The 18,980-nt window shown below is 39.7% G+C and overlaps 1 protein-coding gene across 2 annotated transcripts in view; it reads right to left on the minus strand.

The window, feature by feature from the left end:
• The window catches only part of RAB40C (RAB40C, member RAS oncogene family), a 72,336-nt gene extending 54,864 nt beyond the window's left edge, over window positions 1-17,472 (minus strand). Inside the window, exons 1-2 of one of the 2 annotated variants that reach the window (XM_021006785.2) lie at window positions 17,341-17,472; window positions 15,588-15,953 (exon numbers count right to left, since the gene is read on the minus strand). In XM_021006785.2, the coding sequence (XP_020862444.1) occupies window positions 15,588-15,741 (154 nt within the window). In that variant the 5' untranslated portion in view covers window positions 15,742-15,953; window positions 17,341-17,472. Of the gene's footprint in view, window positions 1-15,587; window positions 15,954-16,815; window positions 17,185-17,340 lie in introns of those variants that run through there. The other variant, XM_021006784.2, reaches the window with a different exon arrangement.
• Between the last annotated feature and the right edge of the window lie 1,508 nt (window positions 17,473-18,980).

Raw genomic sequence — 18,980 nt, forward strand, 5'->3', positions numbered from 1 at the left:
CAAAATTACCAATGCCCTCTTAATTAACAGAACCTGAGAAAAGGTTGTTGGATCTAGTAATTAAGAGAATCACATCAGAAGCCAGAATGCAAGAAACTAAAAAGTTACTGGAAAGTGAGAAAGTAGAGTCAGAGAGTTTGGCAGTGAACAGAATAGCTTGAGGGAATTTTCAGGGTCAAGTGAAGGTTTTTAAAAGCTCAATCAATCTGAACATGTCTGTAGGAATTAGTGAAAGAATAAAGATAAGAGAGGGGGTGAGAAATGATGAACTCTTCCTCAGTAATAAAAGGAGGAGAGTATATGGATAAAGACATATAGGGGTTGTGAGACATCAAGTGGAACAGAACAGAAATCTCATGATGGACGACCTCTATTTTTCAGTCATGTAGGAGGTGAAAACATCGTTTGTTTTTTTTGTTTTTTGGTGAGGCAGTTGGGGTTAAGTGACTTGCCCAGAGTCAAGCAGCTAGTGAGTGTTATGTGTCTGAGGCTGGATTTGAACTCAGGTCCTCCTGAGTCCAGGGCCAGTGCTCTATCCACTGCACCACCTATCCACCCCAGGTGAATACATCTTGGAGGAGCACTGGGGGCTTGAGTAATTAAAAGTTTTGGAACAACCGTTCAGGGGAGTGGGATAGGGTCAATTAAGCTTTTAGAGCTATAAGGAATTGTAGAGATCTAGTCCCACTACCTTAATTTTGCAGATGCAGAAACCGAGGCTCAGAGGTTAAAATAACTTGCTAATGGCCACAACTAATTACTAGAATTCAAGCCTCTTATTTCCAGGTCAATGTTCTTCCCATTTCACTATTGTGCTTCTAAGAAAGGAGCAGGGGAGAAAAAAGGATTAAGGAAGCAGCAAAAAATTTAAAAAGTAGGCTCAGATTCTTAAAATCTAGCCACTGCTCATATTCCTTAAGAATCTAGACAATACTGGGGCAGCCAGGTAGCACAGTGGATAGAGCTCTGCCCTTGGAGTCAGGAGAAACTGAGTTCAAATCCAGCCTCAGACACTTGACACTTACCAGATGTGTGACCCTGGGCAAGTCACTTAACCTTGACTGCCTTATCCAAAAAAAGCACAAAAAGCTGTAAAAATGCTGAGTGAAATGAGCAGAACCAGGAGAACATTGTACACTGTAACAGCCACATTGTGTAATGATTGCCTTTGATAGACTAGGCTCTTCTCAACAATACAAGGATCTAAGACAACTCCAAAAGACTCACGATGGAAAATGCTATCCATATCCAAAGAAAGAACTACAGAATTTGAATGCAGATCGAAGCATACTATTTACTATTTTTTTCTTCTGTTTTGTTTTGTTTCCTCTTTCTGATGGTTCCTCCTATTGGTTCTAATTCTTACTTACAACATCACTAATGTGAAAACATGTTTAATAGGAAAGTATATGTATAGCCTATATCAGATTGTATGCCATCTTGGGGAGAGTGGTGGGGAGGAAGGGGGAGAAAAATTTTAAACTCAAAGCATATGGAAGCGATTGTTGATAAATCAAAATAAATTAATAAAAAGAAAGAACCATATCTGCTACATAAATACTTGAGAATCAAACATCTGATCAACACTATTTTTGTAAAAATTAGAATTTGTCCTTAAACACTCAACTTTGTCCAGAGAAGAATGCATAAGTAATGAAAAAGAGGCAAACAAACAAGCATTTATCAAGAACTTACTATGTGTCGAGCACTGTGCCTTTGGCCAATTCTTCCTTTCCTACCCTCCAACCTCACTATAGGTTTCAGATAGGATCTTGGAGGCAGTGTTCTTATTTATCCAGTAAGATTCCTATGTTTTAACCCAATCCAGAGTCTGAGTGCTAGAAAGCCATCTATTACTCTAGTCAAGAAGAAAGTAAAGTAGACTCTTTCTCAATCATCATCATCATCATCATCATCATCATCAATAGCTAACACAGCACTTATACTATGTGCTAGGCACTGTGCTAAGTACTTTACAATTAGTATCTCATTTGATCCTTACAACAGTCCTGGGAGGTAGGTGTTGAGGATACTGAGGCAAATAGAGGTTATTTGATTTGCCCAGGGCCACACTGCTAGTAAGCGTGAGACTGCATTGGAACTAGTCTTCCTGACTCCAGGCCCAGTGCTCTAGCCACTGTGCCACCTAGCTGCCTCACAAGTCACAAGTCACTATTCTGTATTTAGAAGGAGAACGATCACAAGAGAAATACATGAATTAAAAAGATTAAAATGTGGCAAATGACCATAGAAATCTAAAAATAAAGCATTTATCAAGACTATTGATTTCTTAAACATATAGAGAATCAAGTCAAATTTATAAAAGAGCCATTCCCCAACTGATAAATGATCAAAATACATTAACAGTTTTCAGATGAAGTAACCAAAGCTATCTATAGCCATATGAAAAAATGCTTTAACTCACTATAGATTGGAGAAATGCAAATTAAAATAATTCTGAGGTACTACCTCATGCCTATTAGATTGGCTAATAGGACAGAAAAGGAAAATGACAAACGGTGGAGGAGATGTGGGGAAAACAGGGCACTAATGCACTGTTGCTGGAGTTGTGAAACGATTCAATCATTCTGTAGAGCAATTCAGAACTATGCCCAAGGGGGTATAAAACCAAGCCTACCCTTTGACCTATCAACACAACTACTAGGTCTGTATCCCAAGAAATTTAAAAAAAAAGGAAAAGGAAAAGGACCTATTTAGAGCATCTCTTTTCTTGTGGCAAAGAATTGAGGGGATGCCCATCATTTGGGGAATGGCTGAACAAGTTATGTCATGTGACTGTGATAGAATATTATTTTGCTATGGGAAATGATGAGCAGGATGCTCTCAGAAAAGCCTAGAGAGATTTGCACCAGCTGATGCAAAGTGAAATGTACTATGTACAAAGTAACAGCAATATTGTAAGATGATCAACTGTGAATGACTTAGCTATTCTCAGGAATCCAATGATCCAAGACAACTCTGAAGGACTTATGACAAAAAATGCTATCCATCCCCAAAGAGAAAACTTGATGTATGCTACAGATTAAAGCATACTTTTTTACTTTCTTTTTCTTGAGGTTTTGTTTGTTTGGGTTTTGGTCTATGTTTTCTTTCACAACATGACTATTATGGAAATGTTTTACATGACTACACACATATAACCTATTATTAAATTGCCTTTTCAATGCAAGGTGGGGAGAGAAGGCAGAGAATTTGGATATCAAAGTTTTAAAACCAAATGTTAAAAAATGTTTTTACATGTAACTAGGGAAAAATAAAATACTAAATAAAATTTTAAAAAAAGGAACAGAAAGAAGCAATAAAATTTTTTTAAAAGACTACTGATTCATTGACACAAAATTAAAAATGATGATAGATTCTCAAGAGATGCAGAAAAAGCCTTTGAAGGGGCAGCTAGGTGGCGCAGTAGATAAAGCTCCAGCCTTGGAGTCAGGAGGACCTGAATTCAAATCCGGCCTCAGACACTTGACACTTACTAGCTGTGTGACTCTGGGCAAGTCACTTAACCCCAATTACCTCACCAAGAAAAAGAAAAAGCTTTGACAAAATACAGCACCCATTTCTACTAAAAACACTAGAATGCATAGGAATAAATGGACCTTACCTTAAAATGATATGTAACATTTATCTAAAACCATTAGAAAGTACTATCTATAATGGAGATAAGCTAGAAGACCTTCCCAAGACAATCAGGGGTGAAGCAAGGATGCCCATTATCACTTCAATTATTTTATATTGTACTAGAAACCTTAGCTATAGCAAAAATAGAAGAAAAAGAAATTAAAGGAATTAGGCAATGATGAAACAAAACTATCACTCTTTGAAGATAATGATGTTATACTGAGAAAATCCTAGAGAATCAACTAAAAAACTACTTGAAATTAACTAGCAAAGTTGCAGGATACAAAATAAACCCACATAAATCATCAACATTTCTATACATTACCAACAATGCCCAGCAGCAAGAGACAGAAAGAGAAATTTCCATAAAAAATAACTATATAAAATATTTGGGAGTCTACCTACCAAGACAAACCCAGGAACTACATGAATACAAATATAAAACACTTTTCACACAAATAAAGTCAGATCTGAACAATCACAAAAATATTAATTGCCCATGGGCAGGCTGAGCTAATCTATTCAGTGCCATACCAAACTGTCGAAAAATTATTTTACAGAACTAGAAAAAATAACAAAATTCATCTGGAAGAACAAAAGCTCAAGGATATCAAGGGAATCGATGAAAAAAATGCAAAAGAGAGTGGTCTAGTCAAAATCTAAACAATCTGGTAGTGGCTAAGAAATGAAGTGGTAAATCAGTGGAATCAGAGGTACAAATTACATTACAGTAAGTGATGGTAGTAATCTAATATATGATAAACCCAAAGATCCAAGCTTTTGGAACAAAAACTCATTATTTGACAAGAACTGATGGGAAAATCGGAAACCAGGAGGGCAGAAACTAGGTACAGACCAACATCTCACACTGTATACCAAAAAAAAGTCAAAATAGGTACATGATTTACACATAAAGGGTGATACCATAAGCAAATTAAAAGATCATGGAATAGTTTATCTGTCAGATTTGTGGATAAGGGAAGAATTTAGGACCAAAGAAAATATAGAGAGCACTATAAAATGTAAAACACATAACTTTGATTATATAAAATTAAAATTTTTTTAAATATAAATTTATTTTAGTTTTCAACATCTACTTCCACAAGATTTTGAATTCCAAATTTTCACCCCATCTTGCCCTTCCCCCCACCCCAAGATGGCATGCATTCTGAATACTCCTTCCTGTAGTCTGCCCTCCCTTCTATCTTCCCTCCCCCTTCTCTTATCCCCTTCCCCTTCTATTTTCCTGTAGGGCAGGATAGATTTCTGTACCTCATTTCCTGTATTTCTTATTTCCCAGTTGCATGTGGAAACATTTTTTTTAAACATGTGTTTTTAAAACTTTGGGTTCCAAATTTTGTCCCTTCCTCCCCCTACCCACCCTCATTGAAAAGGCAAGCAAGTCAATACAGGCCATACATGTGCAGTTATACAAAACACTTCCATAATAGACATGTTGTGAAAAACTAACTCTATTTCCCTTAATCCTATCCTGCCCCCCCATTTATTCTATTCTTTCTTTTGACCCTGTCCCTCCTCAGAAGTACTTCCTTCTGATTACCCCTTTCCCAATCTGCCCTTCTCTCTATCATCCCCCTGCTCTCTTGTCCCCTTCCCCCCTATTTTCCTGTAGGGTAAGACAGATTTCCATACCCAATTGAGTGTGTATGTTATTCCCTCCTTAAGCCAAATCCTATGAGAATAAGATTCCCTCATTTCCCCTCACCTTCCCCTGTTTCCCCTCCACTGTAAGAACCTTTTCTTGTCTGGCTTGTGCGAGATAATGTACCCCATTCTACCTCTCCCTTTCTCCTTCTCCTAGTATAATCCTCTCACCCCTTAATTTTATTCTCCAGATATAACCCCTTCATCTTCAACTCACCCTGTGCCATCTATCTGTCTATCTATCTATACATACATATAATTTTTCCCCTCCCACTACCCTAATACTGACAAAGGTCTCATGAATTATAAATATCATCTTTCCATGCAGGAATGTAAACAGTTCAATCTTAATAAGTCTCTTATGATTTCTCTTTCCTGTTTACCTCTTCATGTTCCACTTGAGTCTTGTATTTGAAAGTCAAATTTTCTATTCAGCTCTGGTCTTTTCATCAAGAATGCTTGAAAGTCCTCTATTTCACTGAATGACCATTTTTTCCCCTGAAGGATTATACTCAGTTTTGCTGGGTAGGTGATTCTTGGTTGTAATCCTATCTCCTTTGCCCTCCAGAATATTATATTCCATGCCCTGTGGTCCCTTAATGTAGAAGCTGCTAAATCTTGTGTTATCCTGATTGTGTTTCCACCATACTTGAATTGTTTCTTTCTGGCTGCTTGTAATATTTTCTCCTTGACCTGGGAACTCTGGAATTTGGCTACAATATTCCTAGGAGTTTTCCTTTGGGGATCTCTTTCAGGAGGAGATCGGTGGATTCTTTCAATTTCTATTTTGCCCTCTGGTTCTAAATTATCAGGGTAGTTTTCCTTGATAATTTCTTGAAAGATGATGTCTAGGCTCTTTTTTTGATCATGGCTTTCAGATAGTCCAACAATAATTTTTAAATTCTCTCTCCTGATCTATTTTCCAGGTCAGTTGTTCTTCCAATGAGATATTTCACACTGTTTTCTAATTTTTCATTCTTTTGGATTTGTTGTACTGTGTCATGATTTCTCATGAAGTCACTAGCTTCCAATTGCTCTATTCTAATTTTTAAGGAAGTATTTTCTTCAGTAAGTTTTTGGACTGTCTTTTCCATTTGGCCAATTTTGCTTTTTAGGGCATTCTTCTCCTCATTGGTTTTTTGGACCTCTTTTGCCATTTGGTGTTCTTTTCTTCAGTATTATTTTGGGTCTCCTTTAGCAAGCTGTTGACTTGTGTTTTTCATGATTTTCTTACATCACTCTCATTTCTCTTCCCAGTTTTAACTCTACTTCTTTTACTTGCTTCTCAAAATCCTTTTTGAGCTCATCCAAGGCCTGGAACGGACTCATATTTTTCTTGGAGGCTTTGGATGTGGGAGCTTTGACTTTGTTGTCTTCTTCTGGTTGTATGTTTTGATCTTCTTTGTCACCAAAATAAGATAATATAGTCTCTTTTTGTGAGGTTTGCTCATGATCCCAGCCAACTACTTGAGTTTTAAACTCTTTGTTAAGGTAAAAAGTCTGCTTCCAATGTGAAGAATGTACTGCCCCAAGCTTTGGGGGTTTGTATAGCTGTTTTCAGAGATACTTCTAGGGACCTGTAAATTTTCAGTTCTTCCAAGGTGGTATGATAAGGGTCGAGGTGTTTACTCTTTTCCTGGTCTGTGCTCTGGTCTCTGAGTGATGGGCCACAAGCAGTCTTTTCTCTCTTGGAACTGTGAGGAGGGTTTCCTCTTCACCACCACTACAAGCTCCACCGCGCCAGCACTCCTCCTCACCCCACGACCACCACCCAGAACTGTGACCCAGATCCAACCATGGGTAAAGCAAGAGATTCCTGCCTCAGCACTGGCAAAGAGATCCCTGCAGTCCCCCTCTGATCAGCCACTTGATTCCCTCTCAGTCAGTGGGCCGGAAGCTCACGATGCAGCCACTGCCCCGGCGCCCACACTCTGCACTCTGGAACTGGCTCTGACCTAGCTCTTCTCTCACCAAAAAAGCAGACTTTTCTCACTGACCTTCTAAGCTGTCTTTGGCGTTGGTGGATTGAGGAGTCTGGAAACTGCCACAGCTGCCTGTGATTCAGTCCTCTGAGGCCTGCTCCAGGTTTGCTGCGGCCTGCGCGCCCATGCCAAACTGTGCTCCTCTACCTGCCTGGTGAGATATGCCTTTCCGATCAACCATCCAGGCTGCCTTGGGCTGGAAATTTGTTTTACTCTATCTTTTTGTGGGTTCTGCTGCTTTATAATATGTCTAGAGCCTTTTTTTATGGGTATTTGGAGGGGTTTGGGGAAGAGCTCAAGCAAGTCACTGCTTTCACTCTGTCATCTTTTGACTAAAATTAAAAAATTTTTGCACAAACAAAACTAATGCAACCAAAATGATAAAGAAAGCAGAAAACTGGGGGAAAATTTTTTTGCAACAAGTTATCTCTGATAAAGACTCCATTTCCCAAATGCATAAAGAACTGAGTCAAATTTAAAAAAACATTCAAGTCATTCCCCAATTGATAAATAGTCAAAGGATATGAACAGGCAGTTTTTATACAAAGAAATCAAAGCTATTTATAATCATATGAAAAAATGCTCTAAATTACTACTGATTAGAGAAATGCAAATTAAAACAACTCTGAGGTGCCACCTCACACCTATCAGAGTGGCTAATATGACAAAAAAGGAAAATGTTGGATGTTGGACAGAATGTGGGAAAACTAGGACACTAACACACTGCTGATGGAGTTGTGAACTGATCCAACCATTCTGCAGAACAATTTGGAGCTATTCTCAAAGGGATATAAAACTGCAATACCCTTTGATCCAGCAATAACACTGCTAGGTCTATATCCCAAAGGCATCCCCAAAAAGGGAAAAGGACCTAGTTGTACAAAAATATTTATAGCAGCTCTTTTTGTGGTGGCTAAGAATTAGGAATCAGGGACAGCTAGGTGGCACAGTGGATAGAGCTCTGGCCTTGGAGACAGGAGGACCTGAGTTCAAATCCAGCCTCAGACATTTGACACTGATTAGCTGTGTGACCTTGGGCAATTCACTTAACCCCAACTGCCTCATCAAAAAGAAAAAAAAAATTGGAACTCAAAGAGATGCCCTTCATTTGGGGAAAGGCTAAATAAGCTGTGGTATATGACTGTAATAGAATATTATTATGCTGTAAGAAATGACAAGCAGGATGATTTCAGAAAAACCTGGATTACATGAACTGATGCATAGTGAAGTGACAGAACCAGAAGAACATTGTACACAGTAACAGCAATATTGTTTGCTGAAGAACTGTGAATGGCAATGCCAAAGGACTCATGACGAAGCATACTATCCGCCTCCACAGAAAGAACTAATATAGTCTGAATATAGACTAAAGCATGCTATTTTTCACTCTTTCATTTTAGTCTTCTTGTACAAAATGACTAATATGGAAATGTTTTACATAATTGCACATGTATAACCTATATCCCATTACTTACCATATTGGGGGGGGAGGATAAAAGAGGAAAGGGAGAGATAGAATTTGGAACTTAAAAACTTTAAAGAAAATGTTTAAAAAAATCAAAATAATGAAAAACTGTGAAATATCAATATAACTAAACATGCTGTATTTGTATTTAAATAACTATTTGTATTTAAATAAAATTTCAAATCATAAAATATAATAATTTTTCAGTAAAATTTTTCAGTTTTCTTTATTCATGAATAAATGGCTCTACAATTATTTAAGTCATCCTTTGTTTCAGTCACTATGATTTTATGGAACTTTATACAGGTGATGTGTATTTACAAGTAGATTAAGTCACAAATGTTTATGTCTTTTACTATCATAAATGAGGTTTTTTTACGAAGTTCTTTTGATCTTTATTTCTAGTAAATAAGACTGATATTTATAGATTAATTTTGTATCATGAAACTGCAAATTTTTATGCCATCTTTCTGTCTTAAAATCACTAAAATTTCTAACATGATGTGAAAGAGAAATGGTAAAAATGGGCACCCTTGTTTTCAGTAGGAATATTTCTAATGTTTGTCAATGGCAATATCATGATAGCTCTGAAACTATGACTGCACTTTGGATTTTATCAATGGCCTTTTCTACACCTACTGGTTTGAACAGCTTTGTTTATGTTGTATTATATTAGTAGTTTTTCTGATACTGAACAAAACTCACACAAGTCTTGGTTACAATAAAAAATTTTTCCATGCATAGCTGTATGCTGTGAGATAATGTTGCATTTAGCATTTTCCCATTCACTAAAAGGCATCAGTATAGCATACTGAAGAGCTAATTAGCCTTGGAATCAGAAACACCTGGGTTCAAGTCTTGCCCAAGATGCAAACATAACCATGTCATCATAGGTAAGTCAATTAACCTCTCAGTGCACCCAAGATAACTCTCTAAGACTATAAATCACAAAGGATTTGAAGATCTTTACTCATGGGAGGAGTTTCCACACCAGAAGCTCCTCACACTAAAGAAATCATAGGTCCAGTCAAAAAATCATTAGGGAAATTTGTAATTTTTTTTAAAGTGCTATCTTTGCTAAGGCTTTAAAAGGAACATTATATTTTCCTCACAGAAGGTATGGGAGACTGTTCCACATTTCTCTCTATTCAAAAACAATAAGAGGACTCTAAAGATTACTTGCTTTTGGAAGTTTTGAAAGAATTCATCTATAATCCTGAAATAGGCAGATTTATTTTTGTGTGAAGTAAACTCATTGATGAGTTTTATTTCTTCTTCCCAAGACTGGACTTTTAAACTATTAACTTTCTGTTCTTAGTTTATTTAAAATTTATATTTTTTCAACTAGTATATCACTATATGTAGTATTCCCTGTTTAAGTTTAATTTTCTCTTTTTCATTTAATTTTATTATTTTGCCATCTCTCTCCTTGTTTAAACTTTCTATTAGTTTATCAATTTTATCAGCCATTAAAAAGTTCTTGCTTTTAATGAAATTAAATTCACATTTTGAAAACATGAATTTGTACCAATGAGATATTTTTATATTAGGGAATGATCTGAGTATAACACAAAACAGTATCAGAGGTAAGATTTTAATCCAGATCCTGATTCTAGAGCCAGAGCTCTTCCTACTGTACTATCCTGATTATCAGTACTTCAACTTGTAGTGGAAGAAGTAATAAAAGAATTACCTAACATCTTTTTTTTTTACCTTACTCTAGTTACCTAACAGCTCTGATTGAGTATAAGGTGGAAAAGCTACAGAAGGGTGGACAAGAGATTTCCAGGAATTTTGGTCAGACTCTATAGTAGGGCTGAAGCCAGAGATTCCTTCTGACTCAGATTGGTAGGGCGGATTCACAAGCAGTGAGGTGGTGCAATGGAGTCTGGATGACCTGAGTTTTAATCTCATTTGAGACACGCACTAACAGTTTGTGACCCTGGACACGTCATTCACCTCCTTTCAGCACCAGGGCTACAGGTGGCAAGGTCATGCAGGCTCTGGGACTCTGGAGTAGCCTGGCTCCACAGGCAGAAACTGCAACAGGAGAGTTTTCAAAATTTTTTTCTTTTCTTTCAGGGTATGTGTGCAGTGGTAGAGAACTGGAACAAATAGTTACTATATTCTGTTGAAGGTATTCGGGCAGAGCTGGCTCCCCCAGTTTCCTTCTACTATGTCATTTTACAGGTAGTTCCCAAGAAAAACTTTATTCTACAACCTTACCTAAATATCAGACCCCTATTTGCACATCATTGCTTCAGGTTCTAAAGAGGATGATCAAAGTGACTCATGCATTTGTGAAATAGGAGAGATCAAAACATGCTTGCATGCCCTACCTGTCTGAATGAACAAGCTAGACGAGGTTCAATTTATAAAAGTTATCTGCCTGCAATAAAAGAAAAAGGACTGGTTTCAAGAGCAGTACTTAACTGTGTTTGCCACACCTTTCAGAGAAGTCAAGAACCTTCCTGGTTGCCTTTTGCTCCCTGGGTGGGAGGGCACAGTGTATGTTTACACACCAAAAGAAAAAACCTAGAAAAGTATTCTGAACTTTCTTGCCCTGCTTACTCTTAACTGTTCTGATAGCATGGTGGCAGCAGTGAGGTAGTTACGGCAATACTAAAGAAATAACAGGTGTTTGAGGGCATAGAATAAAACTTTGAAGCTGGATATTCTTTAGCAGGAACTTCAAGTTCTTTTCTCCAGAATTTTCTACTACTTCCTAAGTTCTCCTAAGACAATACAACACACTACAATATATATAAAGATACTTAAAGTCTCAAATTGAGAGAAATTTAGTTCACAAATCTATAACAATAAGTTGACAGTCAACATGGAATGTCCCAAAAATCTTAGTACAGTATTGAGCTTTAATAGTTTAATACGACACTAAGACTTTTAGGATTCCCAGTATAACGCTTTAAAGTTTAAAAATCATACAAATAGGGGCAGCTAGGTGGAGCAGTGGATAAGGCTCCAACCTTGGAGTCAGGAGGACCTGAGTTCAAATCTGGCCTCAGACACTTGACACTTGTAGCTATGTGACCCTGGGCAAGTCACTTAACCCTGATTGCCTCACCAAAAAGCAAAAAAAAAAAATCATGCAAATACATAATTTCATTTCAGCCTCAAAACGATCTTGTTGTGATTCTATCAAATGCATTATTACATTTTACACATAATAAGACTGAAGCTTAGAGAGATTTAAGTGACTTGTTGAGGGTCACATATTATTTATGAGTATTAGACAATTTTACCACTACAACATATGTACTCTCTTCAATCAACAAGGGAAAAGAAATACAGCATAATACGGAACAAACTCTCAACCCACTTAGTTTTTCAGCCAATGGACAAAGGAGAGAAAGCAACATAAACAAGGACCTCTTAAAAAGGTAACAAGAAAATAAGGCTTCCTGGAAAATACTGTATTGATCCAAATATAAGCCATGCCTTAATATAGACCATACCGCTACACAGAATATCTTTGAAAGACTACACATACACAGAAAAATATCAAGTATAAGTGGCTCTCAGGTTTTCTACAAGCCTAATTTGAAGAAAAGGTGTGGCCTATACTCACACCAGTATGGCAAACCTCCCTCAAAGGCTGCCAGTCATCTTGGGTGGAACCCTGAGAATTAGACTGTTCCCATGCTTCCAGACAGACAATTAAAAGGTAACAAAATACAAAGCAGACATCCTTATAAATAACTGGAATACAGTTAACCTAGGTCTTCTATTTTTCCAGTGGCAACAGCAGCAATAGTTGCTCCACACTATACCTTTTAATTGAGCTCGTGGAGCCCACAGTATAAGGGAAGACCTGTCTCTATGACATTTTATATCTGTCTTTTCTGCTATGTGCCAACAAAGAGACCAACATTAAAGAATGGCATATGCTACCTGTCCACAAAATACTCATCAATTTGTTGCAACACTGCAGGCTCTTTTTACCTTTTCCAATATAGGCAACTTTCCTGTTGGAAAATATCGAAAACATTGACTCTTTTTTTGTTCTTTACCATTATTTTGGGCAGATCTGTAAATTTTTACACAAGATCCTTTCCACATTTCAGTTTAGGGTTTCATAGGAAGTGTGGTAATTGGGCTTACAATGTAAACAAAAAAAAGACAAATGAGGAAGGCTGAATGAGTCAAAGGGTTCAAAAAACTTACTGGCTACAGACTGTAAATTCTGTCCCTTCTAGTTAGCTCTATAGCTAAAGTACGGTGTCAATAAAGTTAAGATTGAGGGTCTTATTCCTAAAAGAATAAATAAAAGAGAAAAACAATATGCTGCAGGGAAGATACATGCTCAGGTTGCAATGTATGATGAGCTCTCAGGTTTCTAATACTGCTAAGTTTCTATTATCTCTATTCCATGGCCAGAAAGAAAACCCTGGACCCCTGTCCTATAAGTGAAAAAAATCATTTACTTCATAGGCCACTACTGGGAAAAACACTCAAAGCATAAATCCTACTGTCTGAATCAGCAGCATCACCTTTGAACATGAAGGGCATATCATAAATTTACATTTTAATTAATCAGCAGTTAATTTCATAAACTAAGGATCCCAACTGGGACTCTCCTAAGTTTTCTGAGGAACTTCTCAGTAGTCCTAATACTTCTTCCTCTCACCTAAAAAACCAAAAAACTTAAGCTGATTAAATCAGAAAAAAAAATTATTTCCCTTCTTATCCTCCAAATTGTTTCCTCCAGGTTAGGTTTAAGAATACATTTTCTGTAGACTCTTCAAAGGAAATCTGTTGCTTCAGTCCCCTATTGAACTTATAGCAGGAAGACAGATATTTAGCTCCAGTACAGTCAAACCCAAAGCCTTGATGACTATTAAAATTTTAGAGATGAAGAAGCAGCAGGCAATATAATCTGTTATTTGAAGGCCAACAAATTAGCAAATTGCCAATGCTATAAATGCTCATAAAGACTAACAAAAAAAAAAACCAAACCACAAACCCCTAAGAAACAAAATAAGAAAAAAGGTATATTGGAAAAAGTAAAATTTTTTTCAATAAAACGATTTTTAGAACACACAAAAAACCTGTGTTTGGGAAGATTCAATACTAACTTAGAAGCTAAGTCAACATAATTGCAGCGTCATTGGGATAATGTACCCATTCCAGGTGTTACTGGTTATTCTGTGTTTCACTGAAGATATTAACTAGGTTTCACTGAGTATTTTTAAATACTTAAATTAAGAGGGAGGACAAGCAGTGACTGAATTAATGAATTTATTCATTTATAAAATTTAGGGCTGGAAGGGACTTGAAGTATGTAGTCAGAACTCCTCATTTTATAAACAGGGAAAATGAAGCCACAAGACATTAAGTAACTTACCCATATCCAGTAAAATCAAAATTCTAATCCATGTCCTCTGATTTCAAATCCTATGTTCTTTCCACCAGGCCATATTTCATTTCAAACATTTCCTAGCCCTGAGATCGTCTAAAAAAAAATGCTAAAGATAGGAAGCATTTTACTCAAGGCACAGCAGGCTGATTTCCTGAACACTAAGTATTTTCACACCTGATGGGAACAGTTTGCCTGTATCCATCTGTCTTCTGTATCAAAAACACACCCAACAATAACACGCTGACTACTAGATCTACACCCTGCCACAACCATGTCATATGACCCTAAGTAATGGACTGACAATAGGACTCCCATAGAACCTGGGCCACGATCAGATGACTGACACAAGACGAAATTCCACCTGACACACTCACACCCCTTAACATCCTTCTAATCATTCTCCTTTTTTTCTTAAGTCCCTTCAGCCCATCTTTGTAGAATCTAGAAGTCCACTGGGCAGTTCAGTAGAGGTGTTTAATGGGGGACTTTAAAATCTACCCTCTGCTACCCAAAAGAATATTTCAAGCAAAATATATACCTCCATATTACTGAATACTTGAAAGGGACTCAAATTCAAAGGGATTCAAAAATGCAGTTTGCTCTAAGCTCTAGCTGTATTCAACCTCTCTTCAACGCTTGAGACCTTTAAAATGACAAAAGATGGAACAGATTGCAAATTGTCATAGATCCCACACCCTTCTTGACAGTGTTACATTTTAACTACAGTGAAGGGATGAAGGAAAAAGGCAGTACCAATTATCAGCTCTTAATTATAGTCTTCAAAGCTATAGTAAATGGTCTGTCACAGTTTCCATTATACAGCTTGATTTCGAAGGAGGCAGGCAGATAAAGCTCGTACTAATGTACTAAAGAAAAGTCATAATAGCTTTGGATGGGACCTACTTTTAGAGGACTGATTATACAAGGTGTCCCAAAGTCTTCTGGTACACAGCTGGAACCAAATGGTGTTATTGATTCCCAGATTACATCCCTTACTGGCATATCTGGAGTAGACAACACTAACATAAAAGGTAATTTTCCTGAATTGAAAGTCTATTGTGGGGCACAGATACATAGTGTCTGGGATGAAGGCAAGGTTGTAATTAAATTTAATATACATTAAACACCTACTGTGTACCAAGCCTAATGCTTAAGGACTGGCTTAAGATACAAAGTTTGGATCAGAATGTACTTTTGAACTGATCCTTAGGAAAGAAAGGGTTTTAAAAAAAATTCAGGAAGACACGCTAATTTCAGTCCCTGATAGCTGAAGCAGCTTCCTGGATGGCTACAAAACAAAAATCTAAGCCAAGATCGAGTAGTTTAAACATATATAAGCAACAAAGATCTGGAGCTGTAACCTGAGCAGAAACTAAATTTATCTTACTGTTTTTATACTCCCTAATTACAACTGCAGTGCAGTTTGACTAATCCTCCCCCTTCCCCAAGTCCTTACCATTGCTGTAGGCGTAGGGGGATTCAGATGCTCCATCTTGAAGGCTCTCCAGGATTTCTCCCTTTCCAACATCACTGTCTCCTACCAGCAGGAATTTGAGCAGATAATCATAGCTCTTCACAGGGCTGCCCTGGGTCCCCATTCTCCCTCTCATTAGTGAAGAGGCAGGATCTGCATACTAAACATGCAGCCACACTGACACAAGACCACAGGTTCCAGCTTCCAATCTCTGAGAGATGATCCCCTGAGGGGGTGGTTGTTGAAGAGGGAGGGTGAAAGTAAGGTACTGATTCACCCTCTCAAAAGGAACTCTCCGTCCTGTTCACCTTCCATCACTGATCTTCCTGGTAAAAACACTCCTCCATCCTGACATAAAAGAAGATGCCAACTAAGTTATTAATATTCTTTATGGAGCACCACAAATGTTTTACCAAACCCAACATATGGCCTGAGAGTCCTCTGTAAGATGCTGTTCTCTTTGCTAAGGAGGGTGAAGTTGAGGGAGGTAAAGGTGACCACAAGAAGGGCAAGAAAAGCAGACAAATTTATTAGCCTGTATTTCAGGTTTTCACTTTCACTGCTCCCTCTCCTTAAAAAGGGATTGTCCCTGAAATGATTCAAACAGGACTGCAGCCAATATATATAATACATACACATATATATTAAATACCTCTTTCTACATATAAGTATATATAAATTAAATACCTCTATACAAAACAAAAACAATCTAGAGCATCTGAGAAGCCACAATCCAAACCATTACTAGGCAGGTCTTATCCACCCTCTTTACACTCTCTTATAAGGTTCCCTCTTCCCCCTGTCTCAGGTCTTTGCTCTCCTTAGCTTTTTCTTTTTTGGGGGGGTGGGGGAGTCCTCAAATACCAAAGACACGAGATCTGCTAAGATTTGGCCTCCCCGATCGATAAAATAAATAATTTAAATTCATGCCCATCTTCCCGCAGCTGTGTCCCCCACCCCCCAGCTCATTGTTCATCCCCACCCCACCTCTGAGCTTCCCTTCCACCAGCCGTGGGTGAGGGGGCCGCGGGTCCCTTCCCCCAGATCCCGTGCCCCTCGAGCCCGAGGGTCCCGGGGGCGCGGGAAGGGCCCACGAGATGGGGTGGGGGTGGAGGGTCAGGACTCGGGCGGGGGGTGGGCTTCCGAGTCCTTTTCCCTGAGGCGGACCGGCGGCTGTGGGGGCTGGAAGGCTGCCTCGTTCGAGACGCACCTGCTCCTCCTCAGGAGAGCCCCGAGGCGCGGCCCGGCCGACCCAGCCTGGCCCACCACCGATGTCGCCACCTCCTCTCAGGCCCGCGCCGGCTTCCTTCCCTCCCCGGGAGGCCGCCGCCCCAACGCGAGCCCGGGGCCGAGCGCTGGCTGACTGGGTGGGGGCCGCCCCCTCACGGCGGGAGGGGTGGAGAGGTGGGGGGTCCCGCCGGGAGGGGGCCAGGGAGGACTGAGCACCCGGGGAAGGCTGGGCGGAGTGTCTCCAGGCCGGCTGAGGAGCCGGTTCAAACGCGGCGATGAAGCAGTTCCAGGGCCGCCACAGCTTCCAGCACCCACTGCCACAGAGACCCGCCGCCCCGCCCCCCTCCTCGGCCAGCTCTCGCCCACAGGTCCCATGCTCCGCCTTCTAGGAATCCCGATTGGTCGCTCGCCACCCATCCTCCACGAGCCATTGGCCCGCTGAGCCCTCCATCACAACCCGCCCCAGCCCGCCCAGCCTACTTAGTACGCTCCTCCCTCTCCTCACCCACTCCGGCTAGACGACCAATTAGAAACTTGCGGCGCTAGGGTTTTTTTTGTGGTTTTTTTTTTTTTCTTCTTTGCACAAGCTTCCCACTGCGACCGCTGGGGGAGGAATGGCCCTCGACGTAGGAAGACGCCCTCCCTTCCGGGAAAACTACAGATCCCATCAGACCGCCAAAACACATTCTCTCGTGAGGCACCGGGGAAGAACGAGGCGCATTGCTTATTGGGAATTGTAGTTGTTTGCAGCCATCCTATCAGAAGCCGCGTGCGTGGCCTGGCCAATCGGCGCTCAGAGAAGTTACGGGCGGCGGGACTTCCGGTATCTGCTTGTGAGCGGTGGAAAAAAGTAAATAGAAGTTGGGGAGTTAGAATCGTCATATGAACCAAGAAGTTAAGGACGACACCGTTCCTTAATCTTGGGGAGTTACTGGGGTAAAGAAGCAGACTCAGTCCCTTTCCTGGGAGAGGCCTCAGTCTGCTGGGAAAGGACACCCGACTGTGCCTCAGAGTAACTCCCGGGATGAGGCGGGAGACTCGGGGAGCTTTCTTTCTGAGAACCCCAAGTTTGAAGAAGGAAGATAGAATAGGAAGGAATAAATAGCCATCAGTCATTAAATATGTATCATGCGCTACTATGTGCCACTCACTATGCTGAGTGTTTGAGAATACAAAGAAAGGTAGAAGACAGTCCCTTGCTCTCAAGGAATTGTAGTCTATTGGGGGAGCCAACATGCAATGACCTATGTACCAAGAATATACAGGATAAATTGGAGATAATCAACAGAAGGAAAGCACTAGCATTAAGGTGGAACATCAACAGAAGTGACCAAATTTTAAACCGTGTTAACAACCATCCCTAGCAGTAATGAGATTGACCTCAACCTATTCAGTACTGGGAAAAGCCCGAGGCAGATGGGGGGAGGGGGTTGCTGGAGTAACGGGCCCTGGGCCAGGCCTGATTGATACAGCAAGGAAATCTTGAAATGAAGTTTTTTTGGGGGAGGGGGGAAGAGTAGAATTCCAGATGATGGGAATGGTAGAAGCAAGGATTTAAGAGTTGGCCAGTGTGATATGCTTCATATTAGAACTTTCCAATTGGCAGGAACCTTGGAGTCAAACCAAGTCAACAAGAAATTAAAAGCACCTATAGTGTGTCAGGCACTGTGCTAAGCTATGGGGATACAAAGAAAGGCAACAAAACACAAAAAGCAGTGGAATCTTAGAAATCAACTAATCCCGTCCCTTTATTTTGTACACTAAGAAAATGAGGTCTAGAAAGAGGAAATGATTTGCCTGAGGTCATACCTTGTTTTAGTGGCAGAAGTAGAACTGGATTCTCCTGATATCTGTTCCTTTTGATTGCATGTCACAGATCTGGTTAACTGACCTTGGTGCTGTGTTCACTGTCATTGAGGGCATTTGACAACATGGCTGAAAGCATCATGCTAAAAAGCATGAGAGCAAGCGCACAGCCTTGTTTCACTCCATTGGTGACTGGGAAAGCAGGAGAGCACAGTTCATTATCCAGAACGTGGGTGAGCGTGCTATCAGAATTGCTTCCATTTGCATTGTCTTAACGAAGATTCTGAAGATCACCTGGCAGGACAGATACTAAGGTCCTTTCTCGAACTAAACTGCCAG

Source organism: Phascolarctos cinereus, unplaced genomic scaffold (genome assembly GCF_003287225.1).
Source record: "Phascolarctos cinereus isolate Bilbo 61053 unplaced genomic scaffold, phaCin_HiC Scaffold_4;HRSCAF=312, whole genome shotgun sequence".
In the NCBI taxonomy this organism is placed as follows: domain Eukaryota; kingdom Metazoa; phylum Chordata; class Mammalia; order Diprotodontia; family Phascolarctidae; genus Phascolarctos; species Phascolarctos cinereus.